The sequence below is a fragment of the Chrysemys picta genome, chromosome 10 (genome assembly GCF_011386835.1).
Source record: "Chrysemys picta bellii isolate R12L10 chromosome 10, ASM1138683v2, whole genome shotgun sequence".
In the NCBI taxonomy this organism is placed as follows: Eukaryota; Metazoa; Chordata; order Testudines; family Emydidae; genus Chrysemys; species Chrysemys picta.
Window position 1 is genome coordinate 76,615,914 of NC_088800.1, and position 27,724 is coordinate 76,643,637.

The 27,724-nt window shown below is 45.1% G+C and overlaps 1 protein-coding gene across 6 annotated transcripts in view; it reads right to left on the reverse strand.

The window, feature by feature from the left end:
• Positions 1-235: 235 nt before the first annotated feature.
• The window catches only part of MAD1L1 (mitotic arrest deficient 1 like 1), a 529,111-nt gene continuing 501,622 nt past the window's right edge, over positions 236-27,724 (reverse strand). For all 6 annotated transcript variants that reach the window (XM_065560101.1, XM_065560095.1, XM_065560102.1 and 3 more), the window contains one exon: positions 236-1,644. In XM_065560101.1, coding sequence (XP_065416173.1) covers positions 1,486-1,644 — 159 coding nt within the window. In that variant the 3' untranslated portion in view covers positions 236-1,485. The remainder of the gene's footprint in view (positions 1,645-27,724) is intronic.

The following is a 27,724-nucleotide window of genomic DNA, read 5'->3' on the forward strand; positions in this document are numbered from 1 at the left end:
GGCAAGGGGAAGCCATTGAATTGGCAGGAATCTCTGTTGTATAATGGCTTAGACTAGTATCGTTTCTGGCACTGATGAGATGTGCCTGGAGAACCGAAGAGCTGCATAATACGCCCTCCCTTCCTGTGGTAAAATCAACCCAAGCATCACTGATTGCCCATCCGTTATCAAAACGGATACCATTGACACCACGGAAGGTGCAAACGCTCGATAAAAGAAGCATACACCTAGATGGGGAAGTGACACTTTATTCTGAAAAACAAACTAACCAACCCCCTCCATCATAGTACAACATTTCAGAGCTGTCAGAAAGATCCCTCCGGAGAGTCAGGAGAGAGAGGTGGTAGTGGTGGTGGGGGTTACACCCAGTAATACAAGAAGGTGACAACCCTGGCTATGGACACTGGGCTACAAAACAGCAATACAGTGAATACACCACGAAGAGGCCATCCACTCCCTGCTCCTTTCCTGAGATAAGCCAAGCAACCGCCCAAGAGTCTTGCGCAAGGAAGGAAAAGCACTCAAGTGACGTCTAAGCAATGGACATACAGCACAAGAGGGAGAAAGAGAGATGGGTATACACAGGTGCTGAGTTCTGGCAAACCAGGATCTGAAGTTATGAAGGACTAGATCTCGCTAAGTTTTATGTCTTGAAAGATTGTCAACTCTCGTTGATCAGCGAGCTATCTATGAGAGCAGGGTGTATCCAAAGGGCCCCACTATCCATCCATGACTCCGGTCCTCCACAAAAGTCAGAAGCCAACCCTTAGTCCTCATTAGTTGGTGGCAGCTTGAGCTGTCATCTCCCCTAGAGCCTGTGGTCTCTGTTTTAAAGAGCTATCAGTTGGGAGAGGTTGAGACCCAATTCAACAGGATCGTCCTGCAAGAAGCTGGGACTTGAGCAGCTGAGCTCCCCAAAGCCAGCATTCTCACGCTGTTCCTGACAGCGACTCCCGTTGAGACTGGCAATTTAATAAAAAGGTCTCAATGTTCATAAATAGGGGGGTGGGGAGTTGGCAAAAGGAAACTCTGACCTGGAGTTATACATGCTCTCCCCTGGAAATATTACTGTGGAAATCTGCATGTGTGTGGTGGGCTGAGAGCTGTCAGAGAGATTGGTTAGTAAAATCAACATTAAAAAAAGAGAGGCCTTTGGGTTGGACCAACATTGTCAAGGAGTAATTGGACTTTGGGCCAAAGGAATGTGACTCCAGCTCAGGAGGAAGCAGGAAATGCCTTCTTCATTCAGACTCCTTGGTTGCCTCTTCAAACAGCCATGAAGTGTTTGGGGAGAAAAGGAGAGAGGGGACTTCAAAAGAAAATTGGAAGCAACCAAATGCAGCAGAAGAAACAAAAAGAACTTGGCATGGCTAGCTCATGGATCCCCTTTCCACTGCACTAGGCTGGTCAGTGGTGAAACAATGATAGTCACACGTCCATTCACAATCCATGTCCAGAAAGTGCAAGGCTGGGATTCAGTGAGGGCTAAGCACAGGTCTGACGGCTGAAGAGTTCGAGGGTTACAGCGCTGAGGAATGCTGGTATGCTGTCCTGATGCAGCAGGTGCAGGTCAATGAGCTCACGGATTGTGAGAGAGAATTCAGTTTCCAGAAGTTGCATCTTCCCACCAGAAGAGCTGGAGGCCTGAGGGGAGAAGGAAGAGGTGGAGGGAGGGGAAAAGGAAAAGAAATTGTTAATACAGTAGGGTTTTATTTCACGCCAAATGCTGACGAATTCTAGCACTCTCGCTATGGAGTCTCCTTCAGTGTGCATCTTATTCTAATCAAAGTAACGTTATCTACTGCAGAGCAGGTGTTCAACACATGATTTAATTGGACCATTATTAAGTTCTGCATTTCCAAAATCTCTGAACAATACCCCCCATGTGAGCCTCAAATGAATAATGAATTATAAGGCAGTAGGAAGAATGTTTAAAATATCTTGAAAACAAACTTTAAAGGGTCTGAACAATTAACACATGCAGTCACAGCAGAAAATACAGAACAGGGATGCTTTAGAAGAGAAATCTTTGAATAGCCTGGTCTTGGGAGGCAGGAAATAGTCAAAGAGCTCTTTCTCCAGTAAGAATCAAAGCCCTTAAGCCCCTCCTCTCTTGGAGGATAAGGAGACGTGTTTTCAATGAACATTCCCTTTAAATGAGCCAATGATCTACCTTTAACTAGCCCCCTTAGTTCGGGTATGTCTACACTGCGATAACAGACTGAGAGCATGGCTGTAGCTGGCCTGGGTCAGCTGGCTTGGGCTGTGGAGCTATAAAATTGCAGTGTCTACATTCAGACTTGGGCTTGAGCCCGTGCTCTGAGACCCTCCCCCGGCCAACTAGTGGGGTCTCAGAGCCAGGGCTCCAGCCTGAGCCCGAACGTTTACGCTGCAATTTTATAGCCCTGCAACCAGGGCCGGCTCCAGGCACCAGCCGAGCAAGCTGGTGCTTGGGGCGGCAGCTTGTAGGAGGCGGCATTCCGCCCAATCCTAGGGTGGCACGGCCGCATTTTTTTTTTTTTGGGTGGTGTTCCGCTCTGGCCGCCCTGTAGGGCACGGCGCCGTGGAGGACGGGAGTGCCCTGCAGCAAGCCCGGCAGAGCAGCCCGCGTCCTTCCCTCCCACCCGACCAGAGCGGTGTGGAGTCCTCCCGGCAGGCGGCGGGGTCGCGTGGCCGCCCCCCTTCTCTCTCCCTACCCCGGTAGCTGGGGCACATCTGCAGCGCAGGGAGTCCCCCTGCACCGTGGCTCCGGCCGCACGGCAGGTTTTTTTTTGCTTTGCCATTCTGGCCGCCCCGGTTTTGCTTGGGGCGGCCAAAAAGCCAGAGCCGGGCCTGCCTGCAACCCAAGCACCTGGGCTCTGAGACTCGGTGCCGTGAGTTATTTATCACAGTATAGACAGCCCTGCTTCACATACCCAGGTGCTTTGCTGATGGGAGAAATTATTCCAGACACACACACACATAAAAGGGTGGAATCCCAATACACGGGGAAAATCTCCTCTCGTCATAACATAGGTTATAAAAAGGATAAAGAAGCAAAATGCAAGAGGAGCCAAAGGATGCTTTGAGAGCCCCTCATGCCACAGGCGGCACAAAATCGGCTTGTTTATTAATAAACCAGCAAAACTATCACAACGGAAATTCAAATTTTTCTCCCCAGACATTTCCCTTTTGGGAATGATCACTGCTCCTCATCTACCCCCTTAATGAAGCAACGCGAGAGGCAACACAAGCACTGCCTAACAGTCCAACCTGCTTCAGTAACAGGACATTCCCGTTCCACAGTCCATGCAGCAGAAGGGAAACCCTGAAGCAGCTCAGGTGGAATTGCCCTCTCTCAAAAGGGATATCGATGACCTGAGCTGTGGGTGTTTGTGCGTGCAGGCAGCATGCATCTTCGCCAGAAGGGCAGCAATAATGTCAGGGAAGCACCAAAGGCCCCGGGGATCTGTTTGTTTCCAATTTCATGTTTTCAGGAGTCAGGATTAATTTCATTATGAACTTCTCATGTAAATGTCACTTCTGATTGTGAAGCGTGTAAGGCACAGAGGAAGCCCCTGTCACATCAATGCCGGGGAGGGGATTTAAACAAGATTTTATAGTGGAAAAGTAAATTAAGAGTTTGTTTAAAGCTCTTCCACTTCAGTTCAGCTTAATGTTCATTTCTCTTTATGAACAACTCCAGATGGTGAAGTTTAGAGCCGTAATCCTTTGTTTAGTGGAGCCACCCGCCTTGCTTTCTGAGCATCCATTGTGAAACTGGGCCAGACAGGGACAAATTGAAGAGACTGACTGGGAAAGATGAAAAACTGGCAAATGACAGGGAGAAAGGGAACTAGGTCAGTGAGGGATATGCATTTGCAATCTATGCACAAGCCCAGGCACAGTGTGGAGCTCTCACACAGCCTTGAATTAGACCATAGGCCAGATGCTATCAATCAGAGATGTGCCGAGGCGGCCAGATTTTGGTTTTGCAAATCCAAGCCCATGGGTGTTGGATCTGGTTCTATGTGACCTGAAACACTAAAGTTTAGGCTGGTGAGAGGAAGGTCCAAATATTATGGAGGCACCAGTTTTGTCTTTATAGTCAAGGCTGAGTTGAATTTTGCAAAATTGCCAGACAAAAACACTGTTATGATAGCATTGAGGTTGAGAGTTCAGGTCAGTAATTTAGGGTAAAATATATTACAGGAATGTAATTATCAAATCAAGCATTAAAAAGCCAGGAGATTCAGAGTTAAAACCAAACTTAAAAAAAAAAAAAAAAAAGGCCAAATATGGTCAGGTAAGGAAATGCATCGTTAGGGGACCTAAAGAACCTTAAATCTGCTCAGTAGTGATGGCAGATGGGAGGAAAAAAATGTCTAATGTGTCTTTAAAAATCAGCTCAATCTAATCTGGGACCAAAACCACGAAAATGTCTTATGCACAGTCGTACGGTTAGCATGTTGTTACTGTTAGAGATGTGTAAGAAAAAGCAGCATGACTTGAAGTTGGACTGAATATGTGGGTCCACTGACAGGGCCGAGTCAAAGATGATACCTAAGTTATGGGCCTAGTTTTTTCACTTTTGGTTAATGGGCAAATCAAGGTGGTTTGTTTGGGGTTTGCAAAACCAATGCCAGATCCAGGTTCTATTTTATCCAACCCACCAACATTTTGGGGAACAGACATTTGAGTTTTGGCCTGTTTCCATTATCACTCCATTCTGCGTTCAGAAATAGAAAGGATCTTTATCAGGAAAGCAATTTAAATGGGGCAAAACACCCTCTACTATGTACTGGTATGTGCATGACCCAGGCTAGGAGTTCCAAGAACCCCACTATGCTTTGTACTTCTAGGGTGCATTGCCCTATTGAGTGATTACAAAATCAGAAGCAGCTTTTTGGCCATATTGTATGAACGGGACAAGTGGGATCCGTCTACTATGCGGCGACATGAACTTCCAGCAGTCGCTTTTCAACCTCCTCAGAGAAAGGAGTCTTTAGTACAATTGCTTTTCCATAAGAGACAAGATTAGCTGTTCCCAGTCAGAAGAAAACATCATAAATCTTCCTTTTAACCCTGGAAATTGGTAAATTATTCAAGGCTTTATAGTTTTTTATATTTTTTTTGAAGGCAGAGACTTGCATTACAGATAAAGCCTTGTGTCAGCACTCAGTCCTTTAAGAGAACCAGGTACTTTGGAACTTGTGTGCCCTTTCCATTTGTTCCACTCTATTTATCTGTCTGTGCAGGAGATGAAGGCTTGAGTGGGATCTAAAGCTAATCATGGAAAGTGAATGCCCGAGAGAGGTGAGCAGCCCAGCGAGGGAGCTGCTGGCTCCCTTTCAGTCACAGGATAAACTTTCTATTTGTCTCGCACTCTGCTCACTCCATCTGCAGCCAAACGCTTCAGTCAATATCTGTGTTTCAAGCTGCAGATTTATTTTGGCATTCGGAAAGGCACAGAAAGTGGAGAAGGGTAGGTAGTACCTCTCCCACCCCACTCCTCTCATGAATGCCAGGATGATCAGTCTTGCTGCAGGCCTGGAAAAAGAGCAATGCCTGTATGCATTCAATCGCTGCACTTACAGAGAGGCGAAGAGTCTCTCTGTAACCGTGAGCATCACAGGAAAGCAAACATTAGCTCCTCTCACCTCCAGCAGGGATCACCCTCACGCATGGCACAATAATGATCTAAAGCAGACTATGCTCACAACACCTAGGGACACTAGATGCTGCAAAAAGTAAAGTGTCTCCTTGTTAGGAGGTCACCCCTGGCAGTTGCCAGAACCATGCTGGTGTTTGTAAGTGATGCAGCGACGTGTGAAGAACAAAGGAGGATCACTTGTCGTTGTCACTTCAGCAGGACATATACATGGGTTCAGACTGTGCCAGTGTTGCTATAGGTATGGTCGAGATTACACTTTCTGTCTCAGCCTTTGGAACTTATAAACTTTCCAAAAAAGTGATCTTCAGGGCTGAAATTTCTCTCTCCAGCCTGGAGATGATGATGTTAAAGGTCTGATAACATTTTGTTTGGCTGTTTACAAGACACTCAAATGGTTCGGACGGATGTGTGGGACAGGGACAGCAACTCACATTCCCCCTGTCCCCAGGAACACTTTTGCAACTAGAAAATTAAAATAATGTACAAAAATCTATAGAGTGAAACTTGGTGTGAACTGTCATCGGTTCTTAGTAGACCAACCAGCTGGCGGCAAGAGGCCACACAACACATGGGTCAGACACAGTGACAGAATGCTGGCCAACACATGGGAAAGGGAACCAAGCATTGTTTGAGCAAAAACCACAAGCACATTCAAAAGCTTGCGACCATAAACAAATCCGACCCCATAGTGTGTTGGGCAGTGTCCTCTGCCTCAGTTTCCCACCTTGCAGTGGAAAAGTCTGACAAATGAATGACCCTTAAACACATCACTGCCCTCTGCCTAAGCTGCACCCCTGGAGTGCTGTGAAGAGAAGGAGGGAGGGGAAAGGGAAGCTGGGCTACAGAGGCCCCAGAAGAAGGTTGGCTGGCGGGAGAAGCAGCAGGGGAGAACAAGGGTGGGGGAAAGGGAGAAGAGGAGACAATCCCATCATGATGTTTGATACAATTCAGGATTTCACCACAAAGTGGGGCAATCACCTCCTTTTCATATGAAAATCCACTGCTCTATCCATGGGTGATGTACACAATAGATGCACGATGTAGGAGCATTCAGACGCGTGTATGCAGCGTGTGCTACCGGGTCCTCACAGTGTGACGGTTTTCATACAAAGGGTTAAGGCCTAAGAGGATGTGCTGCTTGAACTGGATTGGCAGAGTGACTCGCTACCCCCGACACAGTGAGGAACTTTATTATTGTGCAGATGAAACTCTGCAATACTCCAAAGTGAATGGGGCGCCTTTATTTTCAAGGCTACGTTTTATTAGGTGTTTTAATGAACAAGTAACCTGTTGCCCCAGTGACATTTACTCAGGGAAGCTACTGGGGCTGCTCCATCTCATCTGCTAAGATGTCTGCATTGCTCTTCTTGCTCTATGGGATCACCTGCTGTGTGACCTCCTAACACACCAAGACTCTGAATACATTACAGGGAACAATCCTGTATGTGTCAGGGGGCAGGACTCTGAAGCCTAATACCCATGGCTCTCCATACCGTTCTCTTCAGCGCATGACACTTTCCCTCTTGTGCTATGGACTCATCTACCAAGACACCTGCACTGCTCTCCTCACCCCCTGGTACCTTACTCATCTGCTGATACCTCCTTGCTCCAAAGGCGTTTTTATTCACTATATGAACTTTGCCATGCAGGCTGCATGTCTGCAGTGACCCTTCGGCTCCTGCAACACACTCCTCACAAGATGGAACCTCCTACTCAGGGGCGGCTCCAGGCACCAGCGAAGCAAGCGCTGCAAGCGGGGGGCGGCGTGCCGGTCGCCGTGAGGGCGGCAATCAGACAGCCTTCAGCAGCATGCCTGCGGGAGGTCCGCTGGTCCCGCGGGTTCGGCAGCAGGTAAGCCAAAGGCGCGGGACCAGCAGATCACCCGCAGAAACACCGCCGAAGGCCGCCTGACTGCCACGCTTGGGGTGGCAAAAAACAGAGCCGCCCCTGCTCCTGCTGCACTACCTTTCACACGTCTAGGCCCCAGCTCTGCTGTGTCTAAGACAAGGAGCCCCACACGACCTAGCCTCCTTTAATCAGGGCTCTGTGGCACTCTGTTCACTTTATAAAACTCCTCTGGCACCGACCTGGGTATCTCTTAGGAACTCTGCAACGTTCTTACCCCACCTAATACCGCATCACTCAGCAGTGTTATCATAGCCCACTGCACAACCTGCATGCCAGCTCCCTAGCTGGACACGACACCTGCTCTCCTGTCAGCCATAAAAAAACCCTAATTCAAGTTCTTTAGTTTGCATGACTTACTTTTTATAGTTCCTCAGCCAGTCTACTGCAGGGCTTCTCTTTTTCTGCCTACCCCAGATCACATGTTCCCTCCATCCATTAGTATGGTTAAATCTTGTCACAGTCCAACAAACCAATTTTAAAACCATTTTTTAAAGCAGTCGGCTCTGACCTTTAAACAAGAAAATATTTTTTTTTTTTGCCTCTTGCTTTGGATTCTGAGATTTTTCTAAATGTCAAAGGCCTACTGTCCACGCGCAGCTGTCAGAGAGAGAGGCAGTACAGCCTCAGAGAGGGCCCTAAGCCTGTTCTCGGGCTTCCAATGCCCAGCAAAGAGTACACATTGAAAACAAAGCTCACGTATAAGAGTCTGTGTGCGCGCACGCATACTCCCAAAGGAACACACACAAATAAAAGTATTTGCAAAGTCTGACTGCTCAGCTAAAAATACCACAATCAATTCCTCCTTCAAAGCTAGGGCTGATGTAAATTCAGGCCAGGGCAGGGTGGGATATAGAGATAGGATTTGATGGCCACATTTTTCTCCCTGGTGTTGGTGCACTACAGCCTTCTCTTTAGTGTCTGCACCATGGGATTACTCTGTAGAGAGGGTAATTCTTGCTAAGTATCTTTTCCCCTTTAAACAGGCCTCTAGAAGATCTCTTCAAAGCTTAAAGGATGGAGACACACAAAGGTGGGGGGGGGGGCGTTGACAGGGAGACTGACTAGTGAAGTTATACAATTCAATCAGGAGGGTTCTGAGGATCTGTATAATTGCTCAGACTTGGCTCTCTTGGGTGGCGATATCATTATCAAAATCCCCCAATTGAATTATGCTTCACTAATCAATCTCTCATAAGCATTACACCCTGCTCAAATATCAGGTCCCCAGGTAGCTGGCAAATCACTGTAATTAGAGGCTGTTCATTTAAAATGATAGAAATATTAAAAAAAAAAAAAAAAACCAACCAAATTTGCCCACAAGATGTGGTTGTGCCTGGAAATATTTATGAGTTTATTGAACTCCCAGTCTATTGCTTCTGTTCGTTTATTTTTGTAGTAACCAGCAGGTTTTGTTAGCCTGTGACATCATGCTAGCATGCCCTACGGGACGCTCAACGACCGAGCATTAATAAGGCTGTGTGGTTGTCCATCAATCAGGGAACACTGCCTTTCACAAAAATGACCTCTCCTTGTCTTCAGCTAAATTCCCTTTCCCCATAATATTCTCTTTGTAACCTAAAAGAGGGAGAACTGGTTCTTTATAATAATTGCTTCTTGCCAAAGACCTCTGATCCCCATGTTGCAAGCTTGAAATATAAAGTGGATTTATGAGGCAGAGGGGGACGGACGTCTCTATAAAGTGCCTTCCAGGGAACGTAATGAAAAAGCTGCTCTTAACTGCTGAGTGAAGAGGACCAAGTGCCTGGCAATCCCAGGATGAAAATTGAATACTGGGGTAGGATGAGGGAGGAACAACCCCATGCACATGTCAAGATTTATGACAAACACTTCCTGTCTCTTGCTTATTATTCAATATTGAGATGAACCACAACTCCTGTCTCTTCAGTACAGGCATCTAGCTGACACACTTCCATCTTTAATCTGGAACATGACCCAGGTTTTATATACACAAGTGATAAAAATTGACTGAGCACCGGCTATTACACTAACTCAGTGTCAGAGGAAACAAGTAAGTGGAGCGCTGCACATGGGCAAGTTCCTTCACACAACCACGCGCTTTGACTTATCTGCACAGGCCCCAGGAGATGGCAAAAAGGGAAATTTAAACACGAATACCAACATTTGTCAAACTGTATCCACTTCTCTCCTGGGGAGTAAACCAGTGGATGTTAGTCCTGGGGAGAGAAAAAGTGTGTGATGGATGACTTTTCTTCTGTCATGAGGTCTCCCACAAATTGCTGCTGTTTAGATAATAAAAAGTGACACCCTAAAAATGAGAGGAAAGGTCTCAGGCTTTAAATAAAGGGAAGAATTTATAAATATTTATACTATTTGATAAGTACTACTGATTTCTTGCATTCGTTTATTCAGATAGCACCTTTGATCCTGAAGGATGTACTTACAAACTATTATTTTCACAACCTCACCCCACCACTGAGGCAGCCACCTCTGGGGTGGAATTTGGCAACTATTTAATGGCACATAGAAACACTACACAATAGTTTAGGATAGGAAGAGACAAATACCATATTCTAATGAGATAAAAATACACCCAGGGGACATCCCCTAAACAAAATCCTCTTGGTAGCGTACCGGTATGTCTACACTGCAATAAAAAACCTGCGTCACGGAGTCTCAGAGACTGTCAGCTGACCTGTGCTCACGCTGCGGGGCTAAAAATTGCGATGTAGATGTTTGGGCTTGGGCTGGAGCTCAGGCTCTGTAGAACGTCTCTACACTGTAATTTTATAGCCTCGTAGCCCGAGCCCCATGACCCTGACTCAGCTGACCAGGGCCAGCCGTGGCCATGCTGCAGGTCTTTTATTGCAGTGGAGACGTACCCAGCAAGGCTAAGCGTAAGATTCTATGTTATAACTTCCTACCAGACCTCTGGCTAGTAGAAATAGCTCATGTTTGGACCTACCTCTGAGGTATTAAAAAATGTCTTCCATCAAAAAAGAAAATGAGTGCTTAAGAGAATAAGGTTTGGAATCCACAGATTTTTTTCAAATACCAACCAATAAAAATCCCAAACGTGGGATTTATGTCTTTGAACCAAATTCCTCCTTGTCCTTTGGTAAAGAGTTCGATACCTTAAAAAAATCAACGCTGCTACAGTATCTTAGTTCTAGAAGCAAGGAAGAGGTACTAACCTCTCAGCCATTGGTACCGCACCTACAGAGAAATGGACATACATGTCCTAACATGACTGGTGTCAAAGAAAAGCTTCTGAATAGCTGGACTGCTAGGATGTCCACGCTGCAACTTCCTGACCACCTGTGCAATGACCATATCGGAACGGTCAGACTGCGGAGTGAATGGCTAAAAGCTATGAAGGCAGAGTGAATGGTTAACAAGCATTAACAGCCTCTACCACATGTGCTCTGTAAAGTGGAATGCCAACCCACTGTAGGACAGACAAATTAGACACAGAAAAATCTCGTTACTTCCTCTAAAATGACTCTGCACTTTTACACTGCAATGCTAGGGGCTATTGTTTAGCTAAATTTACATTTCTCCTCTCCATGTAAATAAAGGAAAATAGCAGCTGTGGACTCTCCTACTGAGATCTCCCATCCAAAGGTATTCTGGAGACTAGTGATAAGATTGTCCATCCTTTTTGATAAAATCAGAGCACGAGGTTCTGGAGTAAGACAGAAATGTGGCTGCAATTCCAGCCAGCCAGCACCTGGCTCCCCAAAAGGCACACTATAAGAAGACCAAAAACCAGCATGGACCCCGTACTGCAGACAACTTGAGGGAGGTGATAGGGCCTGGGAACAGAACCCTGTATCTGAGAGTCCCCAGTTTAGAAGAGGAACTAGCTATAGTAACAGGCAGATTCATTTTTCAAGTTCTTCTCTTCCTCACTGGGAGAATTGGAAGGAAAAAGGGAAAGAGGATAACCTCGTTGTTCCTGGAAGCAGGTAACAACTGAGAAAGAAGAAGGTGGACTAGGATGATCTGTATAGGCTCTGATTAATAGGTCTCTGTGCTTGCTGCTTCCTGTAACAGGGAGCCATTTAGCTCTGTTCTGAACTGTAGTTCTGAATGGTAAAACAAGTGAGAGAACATGTAGAACAAAGTTTGCAAAATATTGTGTGAGCGCAAGAGACGGAAGTGGTATTAAGGTGAATTTATATGGAAACATTTCATAAACTACCTTGCTGCTGGTACAATGAACTGCTGAGCTTCAAGAGAAAGTATACGACTCTCACCAATGAGAAAGACATTGCCTGCATCTTCACTACTCACTGAGTGCTAACACTGATTCCACAGACACTCACCACTCTTCTGCTCAGTCTCTCTGCATTGTGTTCCTGCCAGGGGCCTCTAGTTTCCTTATTTTCCCTTCTCCAAATTATAACAAATAGGCAGAAAAATAGACACAAGCCTGTGGCTTCAGTGATAAATGTGACTCAGGGAGCAAGGGGGTCGTGCAGACTTCAGGATTCACTAGTTACCAGCTGAAAAACAAATTCCTCTCGTTTCAGGAGATGGGCTTTTTTCTTTGCCAGAGACAGTGGGTGACTGCACATCAGGGGAGAGAGGGGCTGGGAATGGTTAAATGAGCAGATTATATGAGATGCCTGTGAGGCATGTCTCACTGGAGCGACTGTTACTTTACTATCCAGCAGACACCAGTGTGTGATTAATACGTTTATCTTTCTCATCTCCTTGGTAGCCTTATGGATGTGCTGTCATGAGCAGGGAAGGGGAAAGGATAGAGAACTGAACCAAAAGATGTTGTGACCATCACTGTCCTAGGGAACCCATTGTGATTAACTTAACTACAATCAGATATTAGACCTTAGGAGTTTGACCATGGGATTGGGTGGTGTATAAAAAGTATGCCTGCTCCTATCCATCCAAGCAGTGTAGGGTTTGTGCAGGGCGAAGTAACATATGGGCCAGATGGCAGATTACATCGGTAATTTGCATCAAGTTTATTCATTACCCTTTTCTAGTTCTTATTTAGTTGTAATCTGGCTCCCTGGGCAAAATTTGGGTTTAAACCCCAAATCAAGAAAAGCAATGGTACGCCCTTAGTCCCTTGTATGCAATCACTGCAGAGCAGCACATTCTGTACTACCCAGAGTAAAATCACCGTTCAAAGAGGAGAAAGAAAAATATAGCCACACGAAGATATAAAAAAGCCTCTGAGTCTGACCCTCTCTGAGGCTCCGGGCATGAAATATCAGACTTCAACCTGTCACCCGTTGTCCTTGCATAGAATTGAATCTTGGTGCTTTATGACTCCTATATAATCGCTGTCTACCATTGCTAAGTTTTCATTTTGGCATCAGAGTAACCTCAGTTACTCTTGAAACTTCTGTGGCTCAGTGTTGTCAACTCTCATCATTTTATTGTGAATTTAGAAATTCTGATTTTTTTTAACCTGTTTCATGAAAACAACTAAGAGCCACCAACTCTCAACTTATTCGAAACGTCCACCTAATTCAAAACGTCCACCCTCTCCAATCAAGATGGCTGCCATTTCACTACACTCTATCTGCATGAGGCAGTGAGACTATCACTAATAAAGAAGACTGCCACCTCCCCCTTTTCAATGAGACCAAAGACATGCCCAGAGGCAAAATGGCTGCCAATCCATGGTTGGAGGGGCTAGACAGGACACCCCAATAGGACACAGAGAATGTGAGAGCAGTGGTGACACTACAAAAGGATGCATGGGGAGACTGAGGAGGGAGCAGGAGATAGATTTAGCGGCTGCAGGAGAATGGGGGGGAGCAGGAGACTAAAGAGGATGATGTCGTGTGAGGAGCCAGAGGGAAACCAACGTGGTGCAGGAGGAGACTGAGGGAGTGAAGAAGATAGTGGCAGGGAGAGGAAGAGGGATAGAATAACAGCTCCTCCACCCGCGGGTAGCAGAGGGGAAGGGGAGAGGGACTCTGAGCAGCCAATGAGGACTCAGTTTTGCATATGTATTTGAGGCTGGATTTTGACCCTGAAAAGCTCACACACACTTTGGGGACAGGTGGCTTCCTCCTAAAATGTCACAAACCAGAACGCAAATAACCCCCCTCCCCAACACACACACACATTCAGTACTTTTAATCCCATCTCATGGTTTTGAACACTTTGAACACATGGGGTTGGTGTTAGTAGTGACTCTACTCATGACATGATCCACCAAGACTGGCAAATCCAAGCACAGTAGAAACTGGGGACTGGGACACTAAGCAGATCAATTAACTTGCCACCCAAAATACAGTACAGTAACTCCTCACTTAAAGTCATCCCGGTTAACGTTGTTTCATTGTTACGTTGCTGATAAATTAGAGAACATGCTTGTTTAAAGTTGCGCAATGCTCCCTTCTAACGTTGTTTGGCAGCCGCCTGCTTTGTCTACCGCTTGCAGGAAGAGCAGCCCATTGCAGCTAGCTGGTGGGGGCTTGGAACCAGGGTGGACCAGCAGCCCCCATATCAGCTCCCCGCTCCCCTAAGTTCTCTGTGCGGCAGCCGCCCAGCAGGCTATCAATTGCCAGGCAGTTCAGCTGTCCCTCCCCCCACTGCCATGTGCTGCCCCTGCCCTCTGCCTTGGAGCTGCTCCCGGGAGCCTCCTGCTTGCTGTGCAGAAGGAGGTAAGGGGAAGGGGGCTGTCAGGGTGTCCCCCCCCCACTCCTGCCCCCCCGCTTACCCCATCTCTATAGAGCGGCGGGGGGGGAGGGGGAGAGGTAGACGACAGGGCTCAGGACGGAGGGAGCCGGCAGCAGCTGCTGTCTCAACTTGCTGATCTACTTAAAAAGGCAATGTACTTCGAGTGGGGTCAGTGTACTTAAAGAGGCAATGCGCATCTCTCTCTCTCACACACACACGATGTGTGTCTCTGTTTCTGTGTGTCATGCTATCTCTCCTCCCTGCATTTATGCTGCCTTATACAGTGTGAGGCTACTGTTCAGGAGCACCGCCAGCTTTTTTGCCGCCCTAGGCAGCGGAAGGTCCCGCCCCCGAAATGCCGCCCCCGACAGAGGCGGCGGAAGGTCCCGCCCCTGAAATGCCGCCTGCGACAGAGGCGGCGGAAGGTCCCGCCCCCGAAATGCCGCCAATGACCAGGGTGGCTGAAGATCCGGCTGCCGCGGTCGCCGCCCCCCAAATATTAGTGCCCTAGGCGACCGCCTAATGGGTTGCGCCGGCCCTGCTACTGTTAACAACAATGTGTTAACCCTTGAGTGCTCAGCCAAGTGCTAGTTCATCATTTAACAGTAAGGCATTCCCTGGGAAATATCCCACCCTCTTCCACCCTCTGACTTCACCACCTCAACCAAGCTTCACAGTTATCATTGCTGTGTACAGTATTAAATTGTTTGTTTAAAACTTATACTGTGTGGATATAGTCTTTTGTCTGGTGAAATTTTTTTTTCCTGGAACCTACCCCTCCTATTTACATTAATTCTTATGGGGAAATTGGATTCGCTTAACATCGTTTCTCAGTTTTCAGGAACATAACTACAACGTTAAGCGAGGAGTTATTATATGTTTTCTCAAAGTCAGACCTGAAATGAATGGGCTTGTATTGGGAAGCCTAGAGTTAAACTGTGAGGAAGTGGGAATTTTCTGCAATATTTTTATGACTCCTATATGTTCCTCAGTTTCCCCCTGTACTTTGCATTGCTACCTAGTGCAGGAAAAAGGTTTAAGTCTGCTCTTGGGGGCAGTGCATGCAGTACATGAGGTGCGTCACTCTGCTGTCTGGGCAACAACAAATGGGTCACTAATGAACTAGCTGAAACCAACCCAGATCAACAGAGGGTCCAGATGGACAACAGAAGCCCCAACAACTGAACAATCGATACTCAACAGCAGTAAGCTCCAGCAGGTGGGGTTGTGAACTCAGCATAGCCTTGCCTGGAGACAAAGGACTGGGAGGTGACCAGCAAGGGATAAAGACTGGGCTTCTAGAAGAAACCGGTTTCTCTCATCTGGAACTGACTAAGGGTTCAGAGACAGCCAGAGCCTGAAATGAAATCCATTACAGCTTGGCTGGTGGATTGCTTTGGCTTGGCCAGATGGACTATTATTTTGACCTTCACTTCTCTGTGCTAAGGACTTCGGAGGCTGTTCCAGTTGACTAGTAAACCGACTGTTTTGAATAGATTGTCTGGTGTCACTGCAAATACATGCTGAGGTGCATCGGTCCTCGAAGAGTGTACAAGCCTCTAACCAGCAGTTATCTCACTTGGACTCGGTGGGAAGAACTCACTGCATAAAGCTGAAGGGGTTCCTCCAAGAGACTGTTTAATAGCTGGGGTGTAGCACAGATTCTGTGAATCTGTAATACAAAGAGAGGGAATTCCCGTATCACCCAGTAGGCAGTGGCTCCTCCAGCATACCTAAGGTCAGTTACGTATGGAAGGAAGCCCATGGCTGACTGAAGAGCAGTTGAATTCCCATCTCACCCGCCCAACAAGAGTTGAAGTTAAATCTCTGAACGAATAGCTGGGGAAGCTCAACACTGAACGCAAATGGAAAGTAAATTTCATTTCATCCCTTGGAAAGATGCCCACACAGGTTAGGGCCGAGGTAGATTTACTGAAGTTCCCTTAAAGGGTATGCCTACTCTTCGAGCTGGGGGTGTGACTGTCAGCTCCAAGAGACATACTTGTGCTAGCTCTGATCGAGCTAGTGTGTTAAAAATAGAGAGTAGCCACAGCAGTGTGAGGATCTAACTGCCCATCCCAGGCCATAGGCACATACTCGGAGCAGCTAGCCCCTCTCGCTGCTCGTGTTGCCATGGCTACACTGTATTGTTTGCACACAAGCTTGATCAAAACTAGCATGGGCATGTCGCCTTGAACTGGAAATCATACCCCACCTTGAAGTGTAGACATACCCAAAGAGGCTCCTTGTACTGTCCTTGGTACCTAACCAATGAAGGACTTGGGAGGACAGCACTGCCGGTTCTCAGGCATTCGTGTGATTACAGCAGATTCCGAAGAATCTGCCTGTGCTCTTCACCCTCTTTGGTAGGAAGCCTTTCTGGCTGACATACATTTCATTAACTCTCCCTCAATGCTGGTGTTTCTCCACAGACAGTCTGCCACCCTCCACTCAGCTCCTGTAGCTGGAGGTGCAGTGAGGAGAAGATTTATGCAGACATCATCTCGGCAATTATGAAAACAGAAGAAAAGACACCCAGATATCATACAAATTGATGCCTTTTGCCAGCGGGCCTGTATGCACGATTCAGTAACAGCTGTCATGCTACAGCCTCTGTCATCTGAGCGCCGATACTACCTCGGTGTTCTTAAACACACTTTAAGGTAGCTCTGTTCCCTTCCCTGGTGTGACTTTATTCTCTGTTCCAGATGCCACAGCAAAGCAAGCAGCAGCATGGACACAAAGGGGAGACAGCGTGATTGGTGGCTGTTTTCATAGCAGCATTAAAATTTAATGTTCAGTTCTTTAGGCAACATGCAACTAATTAGCAATGACCTCGAGGCAGCCAAGCCGCTCAAACAGCAATCTCTCCAGCCCTCGGAGCTCTTTAAAATCTGCCCTTTCCCTGTGCCAAGTCTTTCAGCAATCTTCCCGAAAACCCACTAGCAATCTACAAATCTACATATATACATTCTATTGCCTCTTGGAGGACGGAGTGGCATATGCTGTAAAGGTGGCAAGGTCATTTGAGGAGAACTTGAGCATTCAGAGCACATCGCCCCCTTTGCATAGTGTTAAATGAAAAAAGGGATATATTTTGCACGTTTATCTGTAAAATCAGCTTCTACGATGACTTCTGCAGACCAGGAGCCCATTATTCCCCATCCATCTGGTTTTCATCTCTCCATGCTTGGGTTTATTTTTGTAACTAGAGTTAACCTTTCTAAAATTAACTGTAGACCCAGATCTTCTTTTGGCAGCAAATCAGCTATAGACAGGAGGAAAATATAACATTTTCCAAACATTTTAAATCCACAGACTAAAGGCCTCGTATATTGCCTTGCTCGTTATGTGGAATATTAATGTACTAATTGAATTTAAGGACAGTACTATGGTATCTATGTACATATGTGGTCCCCATCACCATGGTATTGAAGCTTGAGTATTAAAAAGGTGACACTAATAAAAAGAAGCTTTACCCCCACCCCCTTTCTGATCTGGATGTGAACTTTATGGCTAAGACTAATTCCCATTCAAAACTATTAATGTACACATACACAGAGGGCAGTCTGTGGTTATGACCCAGAGAAGCAAAGCAGAGTGTTTGGTAGGGCTCTGCAAAAGCCATCATCTTGCATTCTCCCCTTTCCCCCCCACATCCCCCGTCCTTGGGAGATTGTGTTTGCAACTGCAGTAGCATGCAGTATTTGAGCATTGGGCCTCTAACCCAAAATGGAGCTTTTAAACTTGGAAAGTGCCAGCATGAATTTGTTCTGTCTGAAGAATTAATCCAAAATGTTACCCGCAAGAAGCATCATGACAATTCATGTTTCCCCACACTTTTAAAGGGACAGCACTGCACTGCACTGACTCGAGCATTTTACAGTTCTACAGCATATCTGTTCCCAAAGGAGTACAAACGGCACTCTACAAACAGTGCGTTCAGCAGCATTCACATGCAGCCACTACTGATGTGAGAGATGGTAACTAACTAGCACACAGCACAGTGCACAACAGTGGGGGATGAGAAATTTTGGCCAACCCCATTAGGACCAACCCTCACTGTTACAAAATCCTGCACTGGCAGAGGGGGATCTTGACCTAAAAGGCCTCTTCTAGCTCTAATTTCTTTGATGCTATGCGAGTTACCTGGATAACATCCTTTCTCTCTGTACTAAGTTTACCTGCCTTGGATGGCCTAACACTATCAAATGGTTGAGCTTAAAAATAGTTTTCCACTTTTCACTAGTTGCCACACCACTGACCAGTCTCGTCATTGGCTAACAGAGGTCACGTAACCCTATTACAAACAAATTTCCTGTGATTTTTTTTTTCCCAGACCAAAAAGTAAGACCTACAGTGGGGCAGCAGTTTTACTTTACAACCACCAGCTCCAGCACTAAAGGATTGAAACACCATGTAAAAATCAAAGCTAACAAAAATGCCTTTGCATGCCCCAAAAGGCACCAGAAAGTGTTCCTGTCATTATATATCTAACAATGATCTTTATGCCTATTCTCTCTCTCTCTCTCTCTCTCTCTCTCACACACACACACACACACACACACACACAAGCAAAAAGAGAATAACAAGGCAGTGTGACCCAAATGCTGTTATAAGTTTAGTCATCTCAAATTCATAGTGTTTTTTCTCTAAATATACGTCAGAAACGGAGCTAACGTGCTGATAGTCTGTCATAACTATAAAGGGAAGGGTAACAGCTTTCCTGTGTATAGGGTGACCAGATGTCCCGATTTTATAGGGACAGTCCCGATTTGTGGGTCTTTTTCTTCTATAGGCTCCTATTACCCCCCCACCCCCGTCCTGATTTTTCACACTTGCTGTCTGGTCACCCTACCTGTGTACAGTACTATAAAATCCCTCCTGGCCAGAGACTCCAAAATCCTTTTCCCTGTAAAGGGTTAAGAAGCTCAGGTAACCTGGCTGGCATCTGACCCAAAGGACCAATAAGGGGACAAAATACTTTCAAATCTCGGGGGGGGGGGGGGGGGGGAAGGCTTTTGTTTGTGCTCTTTGTTTGGGAGTCGTTCGCTCTTGGGACTGAGAGGGACCAGACATCAATCCAGGTTCTCCCCATCTTTCTAAACAAGTCTCTTATATTTCAAACTTGTAAGTAAAAAGCCAGGCAAGGCGTGTTAGTTTTACTTTGTTTTCTCAACTTGTAAATGTACCTTTTACTAGAGTTTATCTTTGTTTGCTGTACTTTGAACCTGAGACTAGAGGGGGGTCCTCTGAGTTCTTTAAGTTTGATTACCCTGTAAAGTTATTTTCCATACTGATTTTACAGAGATGATTTTTACCTTTTTCTTTAATTAAAAGCCTTCTTTTTAAGAACCTGATTGATTTTTCCTTGTTTTTAGATCCAAGGGGGTTGGATCTGTATTCACCAGGAGTTGGTGAAAGGAAGGAGGGGAATGGTTAATTTCTCCTTGTTTTTAGATCCAAGGGGGTTGGATCTGTATTCACCAGGAGTTGGTGAAAGGAAGGAGGGGGAATGGTTAATTTCTCCTTGTTTTAGATCCAAGGGGGTTGGATCTGTATTCACCAGGAGTTGGTGGGAGAAAGAAGGGGGGATGGTTAATTTCTCCTTGTTTTAAGATCCAAGGGGTTTGGATCTGTATTCACCAGGGAATTGGTGAAGGTCTCTCAAGGCTACCCAGGGAAGGGAATTAGCTTTGGGATGGTGGCAGCGGACCAGACCTAAGCTGGTAGTTAAGCTTAGGAGTTTTCATGCAGGCCCCCATATTTGTACCCTAAAGTTCAAAGTGGGAATACAGCCTTGACATAGTCTATAGAAGGTCACAGGATCACCTAATCCGATCTTAGCAAACAGCTGGTTAGTCAGTTTTTGGTGCACAAAATCAGTTAAGAGAGGGTAGTGTTTTAGATCACGATCCCATCCTGACCAACTGGATCGTATTTTACAATTCAAGTTGGAAGTGGTTGTATGTGTATGAATAGATGCCTTCTCTCTCTCTCAATCTTTTGTGCACACCAAGTGAAAGACAAACACACATGAGAAAACAAAAGTAAGGGCTATCTCTGAGACTTGTAAACAAAGATGTTAAGAGGAAGTAATTTTAAAACAGAAATTGTACTACAGATAAAAGTGAAGTTGTTTTAAGCCCAATGTTTCGCTTGCTTGCTTTTAACATCATTTCTGAAAGCCTTAGAGGCAACCAAAACACTTTAGTGGTTGTTTCTTCGTTTTTATGTTCTCTGGAGAGCACCAATAACTTCTCTTGTTACTTTTTGTATATCCAAAATTGCAACAATAAACAAACACACAACGGCAAGTGTAACTATGATAGCAGTAATTTGCACTTCTACACTTGTAAGCTGAAGAGCTCAAACTCTTCATAACTGTTAGTTAATTATCTCCAAACACTTCTGTGTGGTAGGTAAGCATTAGTCCTATTCTACAGACAGGGAAACAGAGGCGAAGAGAGATGGAATGACCTGCCATAGCTCACACAGCAAGTCAGTGGTAGAAACATGGAAACAACTCAAAACTCCTGACTCCCAGTTGCCTGAATTACCCTCTAGCCCAGAGTTTTTCTAAACTATCGGGTGGTAGGGTTGGAGGGGATTGTGAAAAATGTGTAATATGTAAATTTTTGCAAACAATAATGTTTAATAGATTTTACATAACTACACAATATAAGCCATGTCATGGGGTGGCCCTTTGAAGTTAGCATCCTGTTGTAATCTCAGATCTCAGTAGTGGTTCTATGGAGAGTGCAACAAATGGGGAACAAAATGACGTATCCCTTTAAAGGCCACCATATTGTTTTAACCAGAGATCCTAGCTATTGGTGCAGTATAGATTAGCAACCAGCCTGTTCATCCAGAAGCTGTTGTCTTGTCACCACTGACTGCTCCACTGCTAGACAAGCCGATAGACAGATTTTAGGTGTCTAGGGCAGTGGTTCCCAAACTTGTTCCGCCGCTTGTGCAGGGAAAGCCCCTGGCGGGCCGGGCTGGTTTGTTTACCTGCCACGTCCGCAGGTTCGGCTGATCGCGGCTCCCCCTGGCCGCAGTTCGCTGCTCCGGGCCAATGGGAGTTTGCTTTTCAAAGCTTCATCAGTAGTTATTTCTGATAAAGTTAAGGTTAAAAGAATTCTCCTGCTCATGGCTAGAATTAGAGGTCTTCAGGGAGCTGGTGGCAAAATATTTTGCAGTCTGGACAACAGGCTGGCAGTAAATCCCAATTATCATTTTTGTTTACAGTACTGGCTCATGGCCCCAGCTGAGACTGGATCCCCATGGAGCTAGGCACGGCACAAATACATAAGAAGAGACAATCCTTGCCCTGAAGCATTTACAGCCTACATGGCCAAGACAAAGGGTGAAAGGCGGCACAGAGAGGTGAAGTGACCTGCTTAAGGTCACACAGCAGGTCACACTGCCTCCAAGAGTTTGGAAGAGCCTTTTCTTCCAGATAGAAGCACAAGGGACCAAAATTATTGTTGTGCTTTCAACCACAACTGTATGTTTCTTGACTTTTAAGTGCTTGATTACTCAACCTTAATGCTTCCTTAATGCTATTTCTTGGATGGAATACTACATACATGGTGATGTACAAGAGCTTAGATCTGATGTGACCTTTATCTTCAAGAGTGAGGACACTAATACATCACAAGGGCTAGCCAGAAGGCAGCTGCAATCATTAAGGTGTCTTCTCAATTTAAGTATCTTATGAATTATTTGTAAGCTATTTTCTCACTTATTTAGTTATAATCCTCCCACACACTCACCAACCAACAAAAATAACTTAACAGAGAATTCATGTTTCGGAAGTCGATTTCTCTATTTTGCTTTTGTGCAGCAGCTGCTGTTGCCATGCTGTCGTTGCTATGTTTTCCCTTTAAAAAAAAAATCTATTCCTGAACCTGATTGGTCAAGTTCAGTATATAGGGGGGGAAAAAATCCCGAGGAAAAAAATCAGTACAGTTATAATACAAGGCTGAAACAGAACAGCTGGAAGAGTTAATGAAATAGTGGATATAATTTATTTAGATTATCAAAAGGCTTTCGATAAAGTCCCTCACAAAAGCCTATTATGGAAACTTAGTAACTGCACAGTGAGAAGTACAGTCCTGCCTTAAATTAAAAGTTGGTAAAAAGATGAGAAAAAAAGATTAAAAATAGATGGCCAATTCTCAGCATGGAAATAAATCCATAGCGGGGTGCCACACAGAACAGTGCTCTAAGTTTGTGTGTTAAAGTTTTGCTCTCTAAGACTGCCATAAGAAATGCACATCCTGTTTTCATCAGACACAGGTGCAAGTCACAAAATTTGGATCAGGACTCCAAGTCTAAATTTGACTGTTCTTCCCAGTACCTCTTTTCTCACCAGGCACAGAACGTGGGAGTGTTTTGAATTGGGGTTCTAGCTCAGCGCGTTAGAGCATTAGACTCTAAATTGAGAAATGTTTAGGTCTGGATTTCAAACTCTTCCTTCCCCTTCCAATATCAGGTGGGTATGGACTATTGTTCTAGACTGGGCCTATTGCTAAGTTCTATGAGGTTCTGGGGAAGACACCAGTAATCAAAGGGCTAAGACTGATTGTGTTCAGTGTACCATTAATGACTTCGAAGAGAGGGAGAATTGTGAAACAAGAAAATTACTTAAGTTAGTCAAGACTGTGGAGGATTCTAAGGAACTCCAGAAGGACCTAACAAGTAGGTCACTGGGCAGGTGAAATTCAATATAGACAAGTGCAATGTCATGCACATTGTTATGCCAATTTAAAGGACTTTTAACATGCTGATGCATTCTGAAATGAATGTAACCTCTCAGGAACAAGAACTAGGAGTCATTGTAGCCAGTTTAAAGATGACAACTGCTCATTGGGAAATGGCATTAAAAACAGCAAATATGTCAGCCACTGCGTATTAAAGAAAAGGACAGAAGAAGAATGTGAAAAATACTATCAAGTCATTATAGAAGTTGATAGGGATCCTCTCCTTGAACACTTTGGTGACCTCCTCATAAAAATGCAGAATGGTAACAGAAAAGGTTTAGAGAAGGCATACAAAAATGACTATAGGATGAGGTGAGAGGGGATTCTCTCCAAAGACAGTACTTAGTGATTGGGATTATTTATGGTGGAATGGAGAAGAATGAAAGGAGATAAAGCAGAGGTGTAAGACATTAAGGACAGTCAGAGACTACTATTTATCAATACAAGATGACAAAAATCAAATAGAATTGTTTATTTATGTTTACACAATATATAATACAGCTTGGCGGAGAAAAGTTAATTCCATTTAACCGAAGAGTTTGATATTTTGAATTTGTTTTCATTCTGATTATGACCCCAAATTTTTGAAATTCTCTACAAAAAGGAAGGGCACCCCCTGGCTCTGAGGCAGTCCTCCTGGGTGGTCCTGGAACTGTGTCCCCTGGTAATCCGGGCTGCTGAGGAGCCAGGTGGCCAAATTTGCAGCTAACCAGGCAGAGCTCTGTTGGAACTTCAGTGAAATCAAACCATCTCTGTGAAACACTTTTTCACCTGAATCTTTCCAGCTAGCTCTAATAATTAATCTGTGGGACTCACTTCTATTGAGATTTGTAATTCAGCAGGATTTAAGAAAAGGATAGAAACGTGCATGGATAAGAGAAGCATTACTAGCTAAAATAAAAAGTATAAGCATTATTAATCCTTGTAATTTAGGGTATAAATGTTTACCAACTGTTTTCCAGAAGAAATTTCCCCAAAGTTCTATTATGCCTTCACTGTGGCACCTAACATAGATCACTGTCAGGGGCAGGATATTAGCTTAGATGAAGCATTGCTCTACTCCTGTATTACAATTCTTAAATTCACACTCATGAGACTAGTTTATACATTTCTATGGGGAATCTTATTTCATTTGGCTGGATCATTTGGATTTCAAGTAGGTGTTGTCATCTCATTAACTCCATGTGTGAAGAGTTCATTCTTAGGTTTCAGCTAAACAGAAATTATTAACTGTACTAAGCTGACATGGTGAGAGTCACCAAGTATGGATCTGGATTCAAAGTGCCCTCTTGTTTAGGGTGTGTGTCTACGTGATGGGGTGTCTACCCCACACTGGCATGGGAGGGGTTAGCCCCAGCAGGGAGCAGTGGAGGTGAGTCCTCCGAGTGGCCTAGAGTGGCTGCGTGGGCTGCAACCATTCAGAGCAACCAATCCACGCTTAGCAGGGCTCACATAAAAGGAGCTATGGGGCCAGAGTTAGGCAGTTGCAGTCTGGGGCTCCAGGGGTAAGGACTGGGATCCTAGCAGGTAAAAGAGGCACTAGCACCATGGACAAAGCAGTTGCTGGCAGGGACTGGGGATGTGAGAGGGAGCTTCTAGCTGGGACTGAGTAGCAGAGGCCCTGAAGTAAGGGTGAAGAAGGTGTTGGGGCCATGAGCAAGTGGCCCAGGGAAATGTATTTGAACAGTTGGATGGGATGCAACGAGTAGCTGCGAACTACAGTGTCCCTGGGTCAGGACCTGGAGTAGCAGGCAGGCCTGGGTCCCCCCCATTTGCCACTGAGGGAAGTGATTGGCTGAATGGACTGTGAGGTAGTGACCCCCGGAAGGGGGAAACACAGATGGTGACATGGATGGAGGGCTGAGTCATGAAGAGGACACGGCAGTTCCTGGAGGGGCTGCTGGCGGAAGCAGAGACAGAGTGATGGGGTGGAAACCGTGGATGGGGGGCATCATCCTTGAGCTAATCTCCAGAATGACCAGGAGAAGGCACCAGTCCAGTGGTGAGTGTTGCGCCCCATGCCAGTCTACAACCAGGATTTTGGCTTAGGCCCATCTGTGGTACTACTGTAGGTAGCTATTATCATAGAGTAATGAAATACACATAGAAACTCCAGCAGCTGTAGTATTATCTTTGTTGATCACGTATCTGGAGAGTGGAATTGATAGGATGAGGTAATCTCTTCATTCCTCAGTGACTAGCTTTGAGGTGTTAATGAAAAGCACTCTTAGAGAGGATATGGATATATTACAGAATAGTCTGAAGAATCACAACATGATCTAGGCACTGCGAGTCAGGAGCTCCTGAGTTTTAGTCCTTTCTCTGATTCCCCAGCATGGCCCAGAACAAGTCACTTCATCTCTGTCTCAATACCCTCACCTGCAGAATAGGGATGGAAACACTTACCCGCTACTAGAAGTGTTGTGAGGATTAATTGATGTTTGTAAAGCACAATGTGTATGTGAAAATTATTCACATTATTAATTGCTAGCAGTTCATATTGCATTTATACAACTCCCCATTGTCCCTACATATGAAATCTATTCAATGTTGGACTCACTACTGCTGCTAATCTCTGTTAATGCTAAACTGGTTCTTTGGAGGTGGCTTTTCCTGGCCTGAATGAGAGAAGTGAGGGGAGAAGGAGGAAGGAAACATGTGGTGGGAGGGGAACAAAAGAAAGGAGGAGGACAGTTTGAATGGGTCTCATGGAAGACAATGAAAAACCCAATGAACAAACAATTCTGTGCTAATGCTTTCTGGATTTCTCTTTCCTTGGTCTTTCTTTTTAACTGAAGTAATATGAAAATATTATCTCTGCTAATTAAGAATTAATCTCCTGTGGCTTGAAGATAGACAGAACCAACTGCATTATTTCTATTCATTAAACTACTAGCTCTGTGCACACTGGTTCAAGAAATGCCTGAATCAAGCTCTTTAATGGACTCCTCTTTTTCAAAAGGATGGTGCTCCACAGGAAGATGGTGCTCTGTAGGACCAGATGCAGTGGTCTCTGTGTAGGTGCACATATTTTTACTTTACCGTATTATTGAAGACACCATAATTCAGTGTGATTCAAGACACACAGTCCTTGAGAATAGAGAGCATATGTCTATACATTTCAGAGTTATTCACATACTGAGGCATGTTCCTGTTTCCCAGACACATAAGGTACGTTCTGATTTTCTCAGTATGTTTTGCAAATCTGCACTCCACCCCCTCGATTCCCTAGTTTCACTGCATCAGTTGCTTGTTTAAGGGAAATGCTGCCTACTGTAAACTGGCAACATTAACATCAGGTCAACAGACCGTTTCTTGTGAAGCAGCTGTGGGAGAGGGCGAGATGCGGCAGTTATTTTCCTGGCTAAGCGCCTTTCTTTTCAATTGGAATATTTATTTCCTTGCTGTGATCTTGCTGCTTGGTCCCCGGGCTGACAAAACACTGCCAATATCTGCTGTGCTGGAGCTCAAGGACGATCAATATTTCACTTGAATCAAATACAATGATTTTTGTTCTCAAAGCTCTACAGTTTGCAATTAAACTTTTAATGTCCGTTTCAGAGATGTAGGGAGAGTAAAGGCGGGGTCTCTTTTGGTGAAGGCAGGGGTGAAAGCAGCACAAAAGCAGAAATGGGAGCAAACCAGCAGTGAAGCCAAACAAAAAAATGCTGCATCTTTTCTTTCTTCTTTTTAATAAATTTCTTATGAGAAGTGAGATCTTAGATTACACTTTTGATTAAGAGAGACAGGAATGGCCCTGCCCTTTGCACAATGAGTAGAAAGGAAGTCTTTCATGTTCACAGACATGAGACTTCAAAACAGCCATTCCCAACTCTTTAAAGGATCAGACAAACATGCAACTCAAACTGTGCTGGGGACTTTGATGAAGAAGTCACTATCCTTTCTCAGCTACTGGAAACTATGTGATGCACAGAACCCTGCCCATTGCTGGGCTAAATAACAGTGTCACATTTCTGGTGTTCCTCCAAGAGAAATCCAGAAAAATGATACAAAAATTATTATAGCAATAATAAGGACAGCAGTACTGTAATAACAGGAACCAACAGGTAACCATGTAATATTATTGAGGAGCTTCTAAGCATGACTAAAATGCTAGAGTTCCCTCAGAATCCTCAAACAGAACATACTGAGCATAGTAAGCCCAGAAGACCACCAGTCCCTGATACTGGGAGTGGAGTGATGGAACCCTTACTCAAGTCTGATGATACCTCCTCCACAGAGAGGTCAAGGCGTTCCCTTCCTCCCAAGAGAAGGAGGTCATGATGTCGTGGGTTCCCCTTCCCCAGAGACTCAAAGACCCAGCAAGCTTCCAGAACACTGTCACTGAACAGCGTTTAGCTGCAAAAGCTGAGTTGATGGACTAATAAAACAGTAAAATCAGCTGCTATCCACACCCACAGTTACACAGAGTCCTGGAGGCCCTTTGCCTTCACAAGTCACCTTGGTTCAGAGATAACCTACATCAGTTGAATCACGGAAACAAGAGCTTAGAATTCTGATCTTGGAAGACTCACACCGAATACTAATGAGTGCAGCACAAAGAGTTCCTACTATCCCGCACCATGGCTGTGACAGTCTTAGAGATCCTTCTTTTTGCTACCTTAAAGTCTGTAAAATCCCAACCAGTGGAACTATTCAAGACAGCGAGTCTACTAGTCAAACCAGACTGGTTTTAATTCATCCTGGACCCAAGTACTTCTTACTGCTAAAGTTTTCCAACCTACTTTTCAGA